Source organism: Aulonocara sp. 'chitande type north' Nkhata Bay, linkage group LG13 (genome assembly GCF_057382095.1).
Source record: "Aulonocara sp. 'chitande type north' Nkhata Bay isolate Kocher_YH1m ecotype deep benthic linkage group LG13, A_spYH_male_GT1.1, whole genome shotgun sequence".
Taxonomy (NCBI): domain Eukaryota; kingdom Metazoa; phylum Chordata; class Actinopteri; order Cichliformes; family Cichlidae; genus Aulonocara; species Aulonocara sp. 'chitande type north' Nkhata Bay.
Window position 1 is genome coordinate 13,107,750 of NC_141356.1, and position 13,581 is coordinate 13,121,330.

At 38.8% G+C, this 13,581-nt stretch overlaps 1 protein-coding gene across 2 annotated transcripts in view; it reads right to left on the bottom strand.

Moving 5' to 3' along the window:
* nrg3a (neuregulin 3a) overlaps positions 1-13,581 on the bottom strand; it is a 350,331-nt gene that overhangs the window by 22,922 nt on the left and 313,828 nt on the right. For both annotated transcript variants that reach the window (XM_086258784.1, XM_086258783.1), the window contains exons 5-6: positions 10,050-10,152; positions 2,031-2,157 (exon numbers count right to left, since the gene is read on the bottom strand). In XM_086258784.1, coding sequence (XP_086114910.1) covers positions 2,031-2,157; positions 10,050-10,152 — 230 coding nt within the window. The remainder of the gene's footprint in view (positions 1-2,030; positions 2,158-10,049; positions 10,153-13,581) is intronic.

Here is a 13,581-nt window from a genome sequence, read left to right on the forward strand (position 1 = left end):
GTGTCTCCAGGACATTTTCATTTCGTTGTTATTTTTTTCGATGAAAGTGTGGATACAAAAAAATCAGAATCTCAATTTCTGCATTTCAAATCAAGTATGACACTATTATGCTCGCAAAACTACTCATTTGTTTAACAGAGTCATCTGAAATTTTAAATATGCCATAACAGACAAAGGAAATTTTCTCTGTTGCTGTCAAAATTTAGATGACAATATTGATACCATGCTGGTGACTGTATGGTAAGTATAAGGTTGTAGCCACAAGTTACCATAGCTTACTTTTCCAAAGTCTAAGTATTACTTTAGGTCTCTTTTAAAACGTCAGATAAAATATGGACAACTTTGCATTTTTGGTGTCAAAAACTAGTGCAGTGCAACTGTGGCTTCTGGGGTCAAAACCAAAGATGTATCCAGATATAGTTGGTATGTTTGACATCTATCTTATTTTTTTTGTCAACCCATTTTGCAAAACTCCCTTCTTTGGCATTACAGGTGAAGATATTATATTTCAAGCTTTTTAATGAAATAACAACCGCTGATGTATTTTTTTCAGAGGACAGTCTTTGCAATGATGACAAATCAGGATAAATCTGTCAGCTGTATCACGAACTGCCAGCATGAAATGTAATTATCTCCACTGCTTTTCCCACACAGTGATTTATTCATCTTCTGCATATTAATGCGCTTATGATGGAGCCCCTTGTGTATAGACCAACAGTGCATTTAAAAATGTTTCTAATACTTTACACACTTGTGTATTAATTTCAGTGGAGTGGACAAAATATTTGGAACCATTTAAATATAATGCAGTCTGGTGGAGCGCTACCAGCACCCATTATGACCTATGCAATAAAGATAAGAAAATCACAAGCTGGAAACACAGTAATTCATGGTATAGATGTTGTACTGGAATATGTTAGATCTCATAGGTGTACCTAATGAAGTGCCTGAGGGATTTACATGATTAAACTGTAAAAAATGCTTAAGGTTAATTTATGCAGATTGGTGTAGAAATACACACAAGGACAGTCTCCCAGGAGCAACATTCATGTTAAGGTAATTTTCATGTCCATGCCAGCTACTCCCGGACGCACATTTGGGAGCGCGATGACACAGAGCACTGAGGAGATGATGAATGACACTGGCAGCCAGCAGCATGCTCCCAAACCACTGAACGATTGCTCTCAAGAAGACCTGTAAGCCTCCTGCAAGTGGCCAGGTGGAGACAGCAATACATACTTATTCACATGCACAAACTGCAGGCAGCCATAAATCTAATGGTAATCCTCTGCGGTGTCGTGTGTGAGGTGTGTGTCTGCTCAGTGATAATAACTTTAGGGAGCAGACATCTCATTTTGAATATTTGTTGGTTTTCAGATTAAGATTTATGTTTTAATGTTTGTTGACTCCTGCTAATGCCAACTAATTTACTGAAAAATAATAACCAACCCCTGAAGCCCAAGGCTATATTTTAAAATTCCTACCTAAAAAAAACAACAACATCCAGAAATTCAGCCAGGGACGGCTTTATAACTGTTACAAAAAACTCTGGCCTCTATGGGTGAGATAAAAAAAAAAGCTACCACAACAATGATAAACGAACGATTTATATTAAAACACGAGCCTGCATTTGAATTTCCAGCTTTAACAAATTTTTTTGGAAGAGAGCTGGATGTTGCTACATTCATTGTAAGAAGTAATCTCTCACAAGTACAGCCTCATGTTTACTCTTTCATAAATCCGTAACTAAAAGTAAGGAGGTAAGTAAATAAGAGAATGTATTGCTTTAAATGATGATCAGTTTTTAGATTTGCTGATGTTCAACTGGCCAATGCCATCTGCATTATCCTGTCTTGTAAACCTATATTGCTCCTATAGAAAAATTCCAGGTTGCAGTGCACATGTGAAAACGAGCCAACAGTCTTCACAAAACAGGAGCACCGGGAGTTCTGCATGAGGTCAGTTTTCCATGTGTTTACATGTATAAGCACCAAAAAAAAAAGAAGAGAAAAAACATCTCATGTACTCACCTCATGAATTTGCAGGTTGGTGTTAGAGGCCCTCATTTTGGCTTCTAGGGCATTATGGGAACTAGTAGTGTAGTTTTTCAAACTGCGACTCTCCTTCAGGTGGGCCTGGAGTTTTTCTCTGCGCCTCCTAAACATAAAGGAAAAAAATATACAACTGAGATAAAAAGTTATTGGATCCAGTTGAGTGCTTTAAGAAGTAGCGTTTATTGGCTGAGTTTCAGCTGAGTTGTATCTGGACGTAACAGTGATGCATTAAATTCATCTTTAAGACAGGAAGATTAACACGAGACTGAACAAGTGAACCTGCTGATTGCATCTCATATCATCCAGGCTACTTCTGCACTTACAATCAGATTTAAATGCAGACGTGTGTTCTGCATTATGATATAGACTTTTGAAAACTCAAAACGTTGAGTGTAGAATGGATGGAGGGACCACCGCTGAATTTTGTGCTTAAGTACAGGCTGTTAGCACATAGAGCGATGCTAATGCTAGCAAGCTAGTCAAAAGCTGCTGATTTTTACATCGTCTTACTGCTTTTACTGAAGTTGAATTTATTAGGCTAATATGTATGTTTAGAGACTCAGTGAGATGCAAATATTTTCAATTTGGGTAGCCTAATGGTTTCATATTATTTAAAAAAAAACCTTTGATTTCTAGAGAGTAAGTGCTGCTATTAGCTAAATGAATGCGGATCATGTTTACGCTTCCAGATTTTTATCCCACTGAATCAGCATCTAATGTTAGTGAATACTCGTATGTGTTTATACAGCTATAAATACATAATAATAGGAGGCACTGACATTTCAGGGTTGCTCCAATCCGTCCAAGTGATGTTCACTTTAAATTTAGCTTCTATATGACAATCTAATAACGTATGCATGTTGACCGAAACTGTTAACAGGTTTTATTCCTAGCAGCAATATTCAAATGCCCAACAATATGCCTCTCATAAACACTAGCACACGTGGTATATTCATGCACAGTGTAACCTTTGTCAGTCTCCAGAGTAAATCATATACACCATCATAAGTTCTATACAGCACTGAATACATATATTCAGTGCTGGCATTTCCTTATTAAAGGTCAGACAAACAAAAGTGAAGGCTAACTGACAGTTTTCAGGTCATTTTTGTTATATCTTTTGATTTGAATCCGTGGTTCCAAACAGATTCAGCTCCATCTCTCACTCTGGTATTGATTTTTCGAAATGTATCGATAAATTTTTACATCACTTGAGATTAGTGGATCCTGAAAGGGTTTTCTGTTAACACTGCTTTGGAGTTGTTTGACTGTAAAGAAATAAGAGACACACCTGCTGGCTAAAAAGGCCTTTAACCTCCCATAGTTGCTTCCACTCAAAAATCCATACCAGTTCCTCTTTAGCGTGATATTAGCGTGAGGTTTTCTTCCAGTACAACCTGTATCGAGTTCCTCAGTGTCATAATTATGTTTTGCACTCATTATCTTGAGATTAGCAAGTCTCACTTGTAACCAGTCTATAATTTTGCTCTAATTAATTCAAAACTGGAGCTTTGGCACAAACAGCTAATTATAATCAGTTTGAAAAATGATGTCTGCTCCCTTGCCTTTGTTTCAGAAATGCAGATCTCACCGAGTAGTGTTCTACAGGTCTCCTCTCAGACAACAAACTAAACATATGTAGCTGCTAATTGCAGCCAGAGATGTGAGAATTTTTAGGTCTCTTTTCTCCAGCCAGTCGAATCCAACAGTGATCTCAAGAGTTCTCAGAAACATTATGTGCAGCAGCATTTTCAATATTGTATTTAGGACGGAACAAAGGAGGGACAGATTTAAGTCCAAGTTTATACAGAAGAAACTCCACCAACTGAATTTATGAGCGTGGCTTACTTTTTAAAGTATCTCTACCATCCTTTGCGATTCCTAAAATAATCTATTTACTTCCCTCTCCAACCAAGACACTGGCTCCCTGGTGAAGGAGAGTTGGTTTCTAAGATTTCCCTGGAGAAGGATGAGTGGAAGAAACTGAGCTTCCTGAGAAGCTCTCTACCAGTAATATAATTTTACCTGATTTCTCTGTGATCGGTGATTAAAACAAACTAATAGACGTTTATATAATGACACTTGACATGAAGTTTGGATTTGTTATTAATCTCTGTATCTCTTCCACAGCATGTCTTTGTCCTGTCTTTCTTCTCTCACCCCAACTGGTCATAGCAGATGACCGATGAGCCTGGTTCTCCATTAGAGGTTTCTTCCTGTTAAAATGGGAGTTTTTCTTTCCCACTGTTGCCAAAGTGCTTGCTCACAGGGCTCATATGATTGTTGGGTTTTTCTCTGTATGTATTATTGCAGGGTCTACCTTACAATATAAACGTCTTGATGCATGCTCAATCATCCAGCTAAGTAAATCTCCAAAAGTTGATTCTGTTCATCTGGATGTAGCGTTTTCTGTGGGAGAAACGCTCCGTCACTCATCCAAGTGACTTCTTCAGTCTCAGCTGACTGCAGGTTTACCCAATCTTAGAAACAGTACATTTGCATAATGACTGAAACCAGCCCACTAAAGGAACAATGGGCTGGGAAAACGCTACGTCCAGATGAACAGAATCAACTTTTGGAGACTTACCGGTACAATATAAAGTGCCTTGAGGCGAATGTTGTTGTGATTTGGCGCTCTATAAATAAAATTGAATTGACTCCATTTAATAGTTTCTGCATAGATATGTAGAACTGTGACTATTCATTTGAGATGTGTTCTCCTTACATTAGTAAAAAAAATTGAATATTACAAAGAATATCTTTATAACATTCTTTGCAAATACACTGAAGGACTAAAGTCATTGACAGCCACATTAATTAGTTTGACCCTAATCTTGCAGCTGACTACATGACAAAAGGTTTAGAGGTAATCAAGTTAGAGAAAGCGGGATAATTACAGCTGGAGTAGCTGAAGGATGTGAGCCGATTTTGTCCATTCATCTGAAAGAACCTCTTTTGGTTTGCTATTCTGACCAGTAGACATTAAAAATCTACTTGATTTTTTACACCACTTACCCAAACATGTGCAATTAGACTGACCTGGAGCACAAAAGCTCTGTATCACAACTTCATTGTGTTGTGCCAGGGGTATGCTCATTACCAGATGCAGCTGATGAAGCCTTTACTTGTCCTTTGTCAGACACTCTGCTGAATGACAGTGACGTAATGAAGTGTTTACAAACTGCCGCATGCTAAGCTTCTATCCTCTCCACCTCTGAGGCCTTTAATTATATTTTCTTAGAAGGAGGCTGTGACATTTGGTACACACTAGTTTTGGAAAAGTGTTTACTTAATAGGAACGGTCCATTATCTCTTCTAAAGCCTTCCCGCAATCTGCTCGTTTGCTTGCCGTTTTAGGATCCAAAAGGGTATCAGTGCTCTTTGTCATAGAAGCATATGCTTTTGCTGCCATGAAATACAAAAATCTCAAACATCCAGCTCTGTAGGTTTGTTGATAGATGTGCCATATATCACCCTGCATCCCTCACTGTTTGTGCAAAAGAGAAAATTTGGCTTTGTTATCTCAGGGTGGCGTTACAAAACTTATAATAAAATCATGCTCAATATCCACCAAAAGCACCAAATATTTGCAACCAGCCTGATCTCCTGAATGAGTCACTGACACGCAGCTAATACTAATTCTTGGCATTTCATATAAATTCTACTCTACTATACTTCTTATTCAGCAGGTTCATAATCCTTAAAGTATCTGATGGTTGGAATGGCTTTTTATGCCTTTATTGCAGAACGCAAGTAGAGAGCAATAAGGAGACTTAACTCCTAAATATTCTGCTACCCTTGTTTCTCCAAAGAAGGATAATTAGAAAAAAACAACTAAGTACACCAGGAAAATTATGTCTGCATTAGAGGACTTCTTTACATTCACATCCTCTGCAAACACACACACATGCAGGAGTCTCTTGTTGCAAGGCAACAGTGCTGACTACTGATAAATCATGCTGACTTTTTGCATTTAGTCCCAATGCAAGCAGTATTTTAAAGCGAGGCAACTTAAAAACCTATGGAGATAATCTGCCTGATAAAAGAAATTGCTTCTGATGAAGTTATTTAAAGAAGAAAAGTTTGACTCCACTGTCACCGCACGGTATGGATTAGTTCACTGTCAGCGTATGTGTGCTGGGGAATGACTCAGCATTGTGGCATACCACACTATGACTCGCTTCATGACTAGTGGTGATGTAACACAATCTTGCTCCTGTCCACACACATCAGATCCAAGGTTAGCCCTGAGAAAACGACTTCAGCAGAAATGAAAACAGTCTGCTGGTGTCAAACTGCACATCACATACAGTATGTGCATTTAAAGACCACAGAAGGTCAAACAGCCACGTTAAGTAACGTTGAGCAAAACATATTTTGAATGAGGTGGGACTTAAAGGGTACAGAGCTCAAGGCGATCTATTCTAAAGTTTTTGTGTTAAGTCTGACTTTTACCAAGGAGACTGAAGCCCACCTCCATTTACAGACCACGAGTTCATTTTTAAAAAAAATATATTTTAGTCCTGCTTATTTATTACATATTTGCCATCATTGTTTTACTTGAAGCACCTTTTGTGCAATTAAAAAATATAAACATGTCAGTGCACATAATGTTGCAGAATGGTTAAATATTGATGTTGCCATCTTATGATAGATTGGAGTTTGGTACACTCCGCTTTAACTGAGTAGCAAAATCAGGACATTAGAGTAACTAGATAAAAACATGACTTTATAATGAGTGTGTAAAATAAGCTCGTAGACTGTCGTTGTTGTTTTTTTAAGGTTAAATGTTGATTATGAAGTGGTGAGTTTCACAACACTCATGGAATAGAGTTAATGTTAACTTTTAAAGGACAATAAAGCAGATAAGTCAGCAGTGATGGATATTACAATGTAAAACACACTCTATGTCTCTCTGTTATTGTTTTAGCATGAAGTGGGAAACATTTGTCTTTCATGTAGCTGCACTTTTATCGGGATCTTTTTTCTCGGTGTGAGAAAACCTTTGACTTTATCTTTATTCAGGTCACTCAGATCCGCTCCCTTGCTCCTTCATCCCAATCTGTATGCATCTTCTCCAATGAACAAGCAAGTTCCCTAACTCAATTATGGATTCACTGAAAGCGCCTGTCCATCATCGCTTGATCCGATTATCTTGTTGTCAGGCTGCTCACTCACTCACATCATTATATTACTGAGGAAAGCCTATGGAATTACAGTGCCATCTATCATAGCTTGCTCCATAGTCCACATACTCTGAATGGCATACTGCCATTAGAACCAGATGTTTAACCCATACTGCTGAGATTCCCTTCACAAGGGATATATATATATATATATATGACTATTCATTTACCAATTACTGTGAACACATATTAACTTCAACCCTGCAGAAAACAGGCAGAGAGCAGAGAAAGGCTTAAGTCACATGAGCTGACCTTTGGGTGATAATAGGCTATGAATATGTGTATAATGAGCTTTACAAATTGTTGCAAATACCTGGTCTGGGATTTCATCCAAGATGCAGGATGCCTCAACATGTTGCCTCAGTTTTCACTAAATTTAAATATGTCTTTGTTTACATGTGGTCTGACCACACCCAATAGGGCTTATTTCCACATGTAGTAATAATATATTGATTCAGGGACCAGTGGCAGAATGTAGCAGCAGTAATATTACTTAAAAGTTTGAATGTCAGTCATTGTAGACACTTTCAAATCAAAGGAAAATCATGAAAAAAATCGAAATTGCTGGTTATGGTGAAATTTCATGTCACTACAGCTAATTTACTTGTCAACATATTAAAAGGGGAAATGCTGTCACTCTAGGAGCTGAGTAATAATTCAACTGCAGTTCTTGTAATTTCAGTCTTTCCAGTGTAGAACTGAACTAAATTTATCTGTGCTGAATACCCACCATGAGCTCTAACCTCAGTCGTTTTTGTGTCACGAAGCCACTGAAACACTCTTTATGATATGCAGAGTGCCGCTTCACAGAGGAGAGACTGACAAAATGTCATAGTGGTTCCTGTTTTTCTGTTGTGTTGGACATCAACTACATTGTTCACAAAAACAATCAGCAATATCACTTATAAATATACATTTTGCTTACTTAAATAATTAAGAATCAAGTGACCAAGTACCATTTTCAAGTTGTAGCAGCCAATAATCAAAAACAAGCTCACCTGAATTATCAGCAGTAATTGTTTTTTATAACTCAGGAAAACTGAGGACTCCTGCAATGTTTCCATTTGGATATTTGTCAGTGAGCATATAAATGCATTAAGTAGCAACATATTCACAGCTTGCCAAATACTGTGAAAGTTCTCTGCTTAGCATCCAGAAAACCAGTGTTATTAATGACACGCATAGTTACTGACTGAGCTGCAGCTGCACCCCTGTGCATGCTTGCACTGCCTGCGCCAGCTAGCAACAGCCAAAATGCTGATGAGCCATAATAGACAGTATAAAAGACAGAGATTGCTTCCAGGGCTGAAAAGTGAAACTAATGCAGAAGTGACTAAAACCTGCATGCTTTAATGGCTAGCAGGGGGTAGGACGTCTGGTTGCATAAAGACTTCTACTTGTGCAGAAGTCTAGGATAAATAGCTTCATGAACTCAATCTCTAATTTTTTGTCATATTCAGTGAAAGATTACGTTAGGTGAAAATGATTGTGCACACAAGTGTATGATCTTAACAGTTTTTAGCCACCCTTTTAATGGTATACAAGGACAAGGGCTAAGAGAGAGATGCTGTAAAACCTTGACAGGATGAGACTTTCTGCAGAAAACTTGGAAGAAAAGCTTTTTTTTTTTTCCATTTTCAATTTCTTCTACTTCTATACCAGTGGTGATGTTTTGTCCGAGTGGTGACATCTAGCATTCGAGAGTTTATTACAGCAAGTCTAGCAAACTTCAAGTGTCAAGGTGATAGGGCCCTGGTGACATCATAGATGGCACACAACACAACCAGTGGATGCTCTGTGTTTGGAAGATTACATCGCTTCATCAGTGCAGCATCAATTTCTTTCAAACTCTCTGAAACTAAATGGAAATCCCTTCATGTACTGAATGTCCCGCTGATGCAAGACAATTTGTCCATTTTGAGCTGGTGGGCTTCCAAAGATAACGGCATGCTTCCCTGTTATTGTTATTGCTAGCAAAATATGATTTGAGTCCACATCAGATTTTCATTTTATTTCTGTGAAGTTTGTGTTAGTCTGTTTGCAATGGGAACCAGAACTTTTATTGGCTTAGTGATTAGTGATCTCCATTTTTAAATTAGTGCTGGCTAGTCTGGCTTTTTGTTGCGTGTCATGAGGAAAGCAAAGGAGAAGCATTAAGCCAAGGCATTTGGGACCTCGGCTCAATGCACAAATGCAACAGTTTGTGGGGCAAATATGACCCGAGTCTTTAACAGAAATGAAATCAAGTCTAGAGGCTGTTAGATGCAACAAAGAGGGTTGAAGAAAGTCTGATTTTTGATGTTACTTAACAAACCATTCACACATTAGTGATAAAGAGAGCTTGAATACATTAAAAATAACACCTGTTCGTCTCCATCTGTTACGTAGTCTGCTCGCTGTTTGTACTGAAACATAATTCCTAGGAAGATAATGCTTAGAGGTGGAGATTCACACATTATTTGTGCAATTATGAAATAACCTGTCGCCTCTAGTTTGAAGTTTGTAGATTTTAATGCTCGCTGGCAGTGCACTGCAATCTGTTTAAAGTTTACTTAGTGACAGTTCATTTACAACAAGCAGTTTTACACAACTTTCTTCTTTCTCAAAGAAAGATTTGTTCACTGATCCACTTTGTTGTTGAAGTGTTGTTCCCAGATCTCAGCATTTAACTGCGCGAGTGCAATTTGAATATTACCTACAGGAAGTAAGTAATAAGCTAGTAAGTATGCTGAATTGAAAAAGATTTGAATTGTAGTTTTAACAGCCATCTGTAGACTTTATGTGCGGTGTTGTGAGTTTATTTTCTCACTTGTTGCGGCAGTAGAGGGCCATGCACAGCGTTCCCAGGAGGCTAATTGCCATGGCGATGGATGTGATTGACAGCACCTGTCTCTTATACACCTCTTTGCTCTCTGTGGAGAAATAAACAGAGGAAGAAGTCACATTAATGTTTGAACAACAGACCCTCGGGAAAATAAAGCTATAGATCACGCACGTGTTTGCTGATACGTGTTTATGCGAGAGACCAAGGAAGGGAGAGGAAACAGTGGGCTGTGCATCTGTGCGAGTGTGTATATCTGCAGACATCCCACAGTCAATATTCACACAGTCCTCACCCTAACGCAGAATTAAACATGGGTTTGAGATTTGCACTTACCCATTTTTAATTTCTAACGGTGTTGTTTACAGCACCCAAACAGCCATTTTAAATCAGCGAACAAGCAGTTGTGGTGCAACAGCTCTCTTAGGCTTTTTTGTATCTGTCTTGCAGATTCTTACAAGTGTAATTACTTTTGCGTAAACCAAATAAAATTGAAATAAAACAGCAATAAACAAACACGCTTTTACAACTCCCCAGCAACACTTGCTATTCTTAGTTACCACACAGCCTTTCGGCTCATTTTATCAGCTCTCCCACATAGAGTAATGGTCCGACAGACACAAGACACTGCTTTTGAAATGGATGCCACATGTAATGGAGCCTGAATACATGGAGACAAGAAGAGTTATGGTGCGGAGGAACGCCATTAGTGGAGAAAAATGGAAGCTGTCTTGTTTGTTCCGAACAAGTAAATCATAGTTGCCTTCAGATACATTAATAGGCAATCAATCAAGTTTTATTTAGCAAGGCTCAGACCTTGGAAAACAATGACGATGACAGGTGTTGAGGTTTCACGTTGAGGTGATTGAGACAAATTTTCACCATGGATGGGCACGAATGGCCACTTTAGCGCAAAAAAAATAATCACCACTCACAAAAATCACAGCCGCGAGCTGAGGAATAAAACCGCAACACAGCTGCAGCCACTATGTTTTGCTCAAGGGCATCCTGACAGCAGTCAGCGAGGGAGAGTGTTACTAATTCACAACCACATCAATATTTTTAAGCCTGTCAGGGAATTTAAAACAGGGATCTCTCGGTCCAAGCATTTCACAGCAGCCTTTAAGCTATTGTGTACCCCACAGAAATCGCACAACCGGTCGTACATGCAATATATCATTTATAATCCCTAAAAATAACAGATGTTGCAGAACCTATTAGTGTCTTTTCGGTACATTTTTCCCTTCTCCTCTGTGCCATTATTTCTCTCCCTCCATCTATGTCTAAATTATGTCCGGGGCCAGTGCTGTTTAGATGCTGCTAATCAGGCTGCAACAGATTTGCTCATTGGCTACAATTATGTCAGTAGAGGGAGCTGGGGCACATTCGGTTGGCTGCAGGGACGGCAGAGCAACAGACACGGAGGCAGGAGACCAAGACGAAAAGCAAAGGTGAGGAAAAATCAACCAGCCAGGTGCTAGTAAGGAAGGAAGATGGATTTTTATCTGATAAATCCAGCGTATTGACTGATCTGGCTGCCACTGTTTAGCCTTTTCAGAATTTACAACATGCCTGAAGAAAACTGGGTGGTAATTAATGTGTGTAGGGACAGAAATATATGAATACATGCATTCACAGCTACGAGTTGAGTAGAGAAATGGGCAAAACTTCAGTATATCACACACTGTCTGGCTTATATTTACATATGCATACAGCATTTCAAGTATTTGGTTAGTCATAAATATGTTTTTGGCTTGTCCAAGGTCACGCAATACCTTAGATTCCCCTCCCACGTGCTTATTTGGTCACACTAGCTGTACACACACACACACACACAAAACAAAAAAACACCCTCTCGTGATATGAATTAATCATATGGCTCATGAGAGGGAAAGTATGTTCATGTTCCATCTGTGGAGCCGTGAGGTCACATCTTCTATTACTTTCCACTTGAAACCTCCACTTCTGCACTGCAGAGCCCTGCCGGCCACTTATTCACAGCCACATTATAGAGAAATATGATCAATATTTTACACTAAAAGTGGCAGCGGCAGTAATATAGAAGGGCTGCTGTGACCTTTTTTGTATGTAGTCATATACATTCATAGCGTGTTTACAGCTGCTATACACTCCGCACAGTTGAGTGTGCCAGAAAGATAAGCCGGAAAGAAATGGAGAAAGAGTTGGAGAAATACAATTTAAGTGGGCTTATGTGAAATAACTGAATGGGAAAATAAAAATGAAAAACTGTGCGCATTTCCTACTTAAAAACAAAACAACTCAGATTTTGTGTGCCGACTCTTTCAATCATTATCCAAAATGATTGAGTTGAGCTTCTTTATGAGAAATGACCAGCTTTCTGTTACATCATACAACATGCACACCTATGTCCTGAAGAGCATGGATGCTCAAAATAAGCACAAACAATTACAGTGCAATCAAATAGCGGGTGAGAGCACAGTCACAGACACTCACACACAGAGGAGACTAAAGTCTGGCGACAGAGAGAGGTGGCATTTTGACAGCATATCTCTCAGGCATACTGACTCTGAGCCCTGATGAGATGGCTGAAGTCTGCCTGGTGGAGTTCATGACATATAAACAGAAACAGTGGACAGTAAAATGCACTTGGCAGTTCTCCAGCACACACATTTCCATCAGTAGTGGCCCTCTCCTTTGGAGTGCTTTTGAGCCAAGTCCATTAGGATCGACTCAGTTTTCCCCTCAAAAATCACTGAAAGTTAAAAAAAACCAAACAAACAAAAAAAGCTCTTGTGCATTAAGAGATTTCAATTTTTTTTCTATCCAGGCAGTGTTTGCACATTGAATCTTACCCTTATTTTAGTGACAAAGGGTGCCAGATTAGTGAGTAATTCAAGGATTTTAATCTAATACCAAACATATGGACAAGTCAGGCAGCTGGCAGGCACCGACACTGTCAAGGACTGTTACAGATATTAGGTGAAAGACTATTCAGTTGTATTTCATTTGTACAATTATGGAATAAACTGTGGCCTGGAGTTTGAAGGTAGTAGAATTTAATGCTGATTGGCAGCACATTGGATTCAGTTCAAAGTTTATATTGTTGCAGAATTTGGATGATTGATTGGTCAAACAGTCAGTGTTGGCATACTAGCATAGAAGCTACTGATCAACCAGGTTTTGAGACTACCAGAAATGGAGGTAATAGAAAGGATGGACTCGGCCCCTTTGATGTTACTCATTGTTTGTAGACTTTTGCTGTGAAGCCTCAACTCTGCTGTTATGTTGTTATGTTGCTGGAAAGAGAAGTGACCATAATTGCATGAAAAGTTCCAATGCAAGTTATCAGCAAAGGCTAGCAAATATGACTGAGAATGTGCATCTAGACACTGTATGGTAGCATTGCACATCGAGCTAATAGTGCTAAGTACAATAAAAATAAAATACTAGAATTTCTCTCATGAGAACTGGAGCACTAACTTCTTAGATGAACTGATGGGACAGTTAACAATGCAACAAACCATAATGTTTGTCAGAC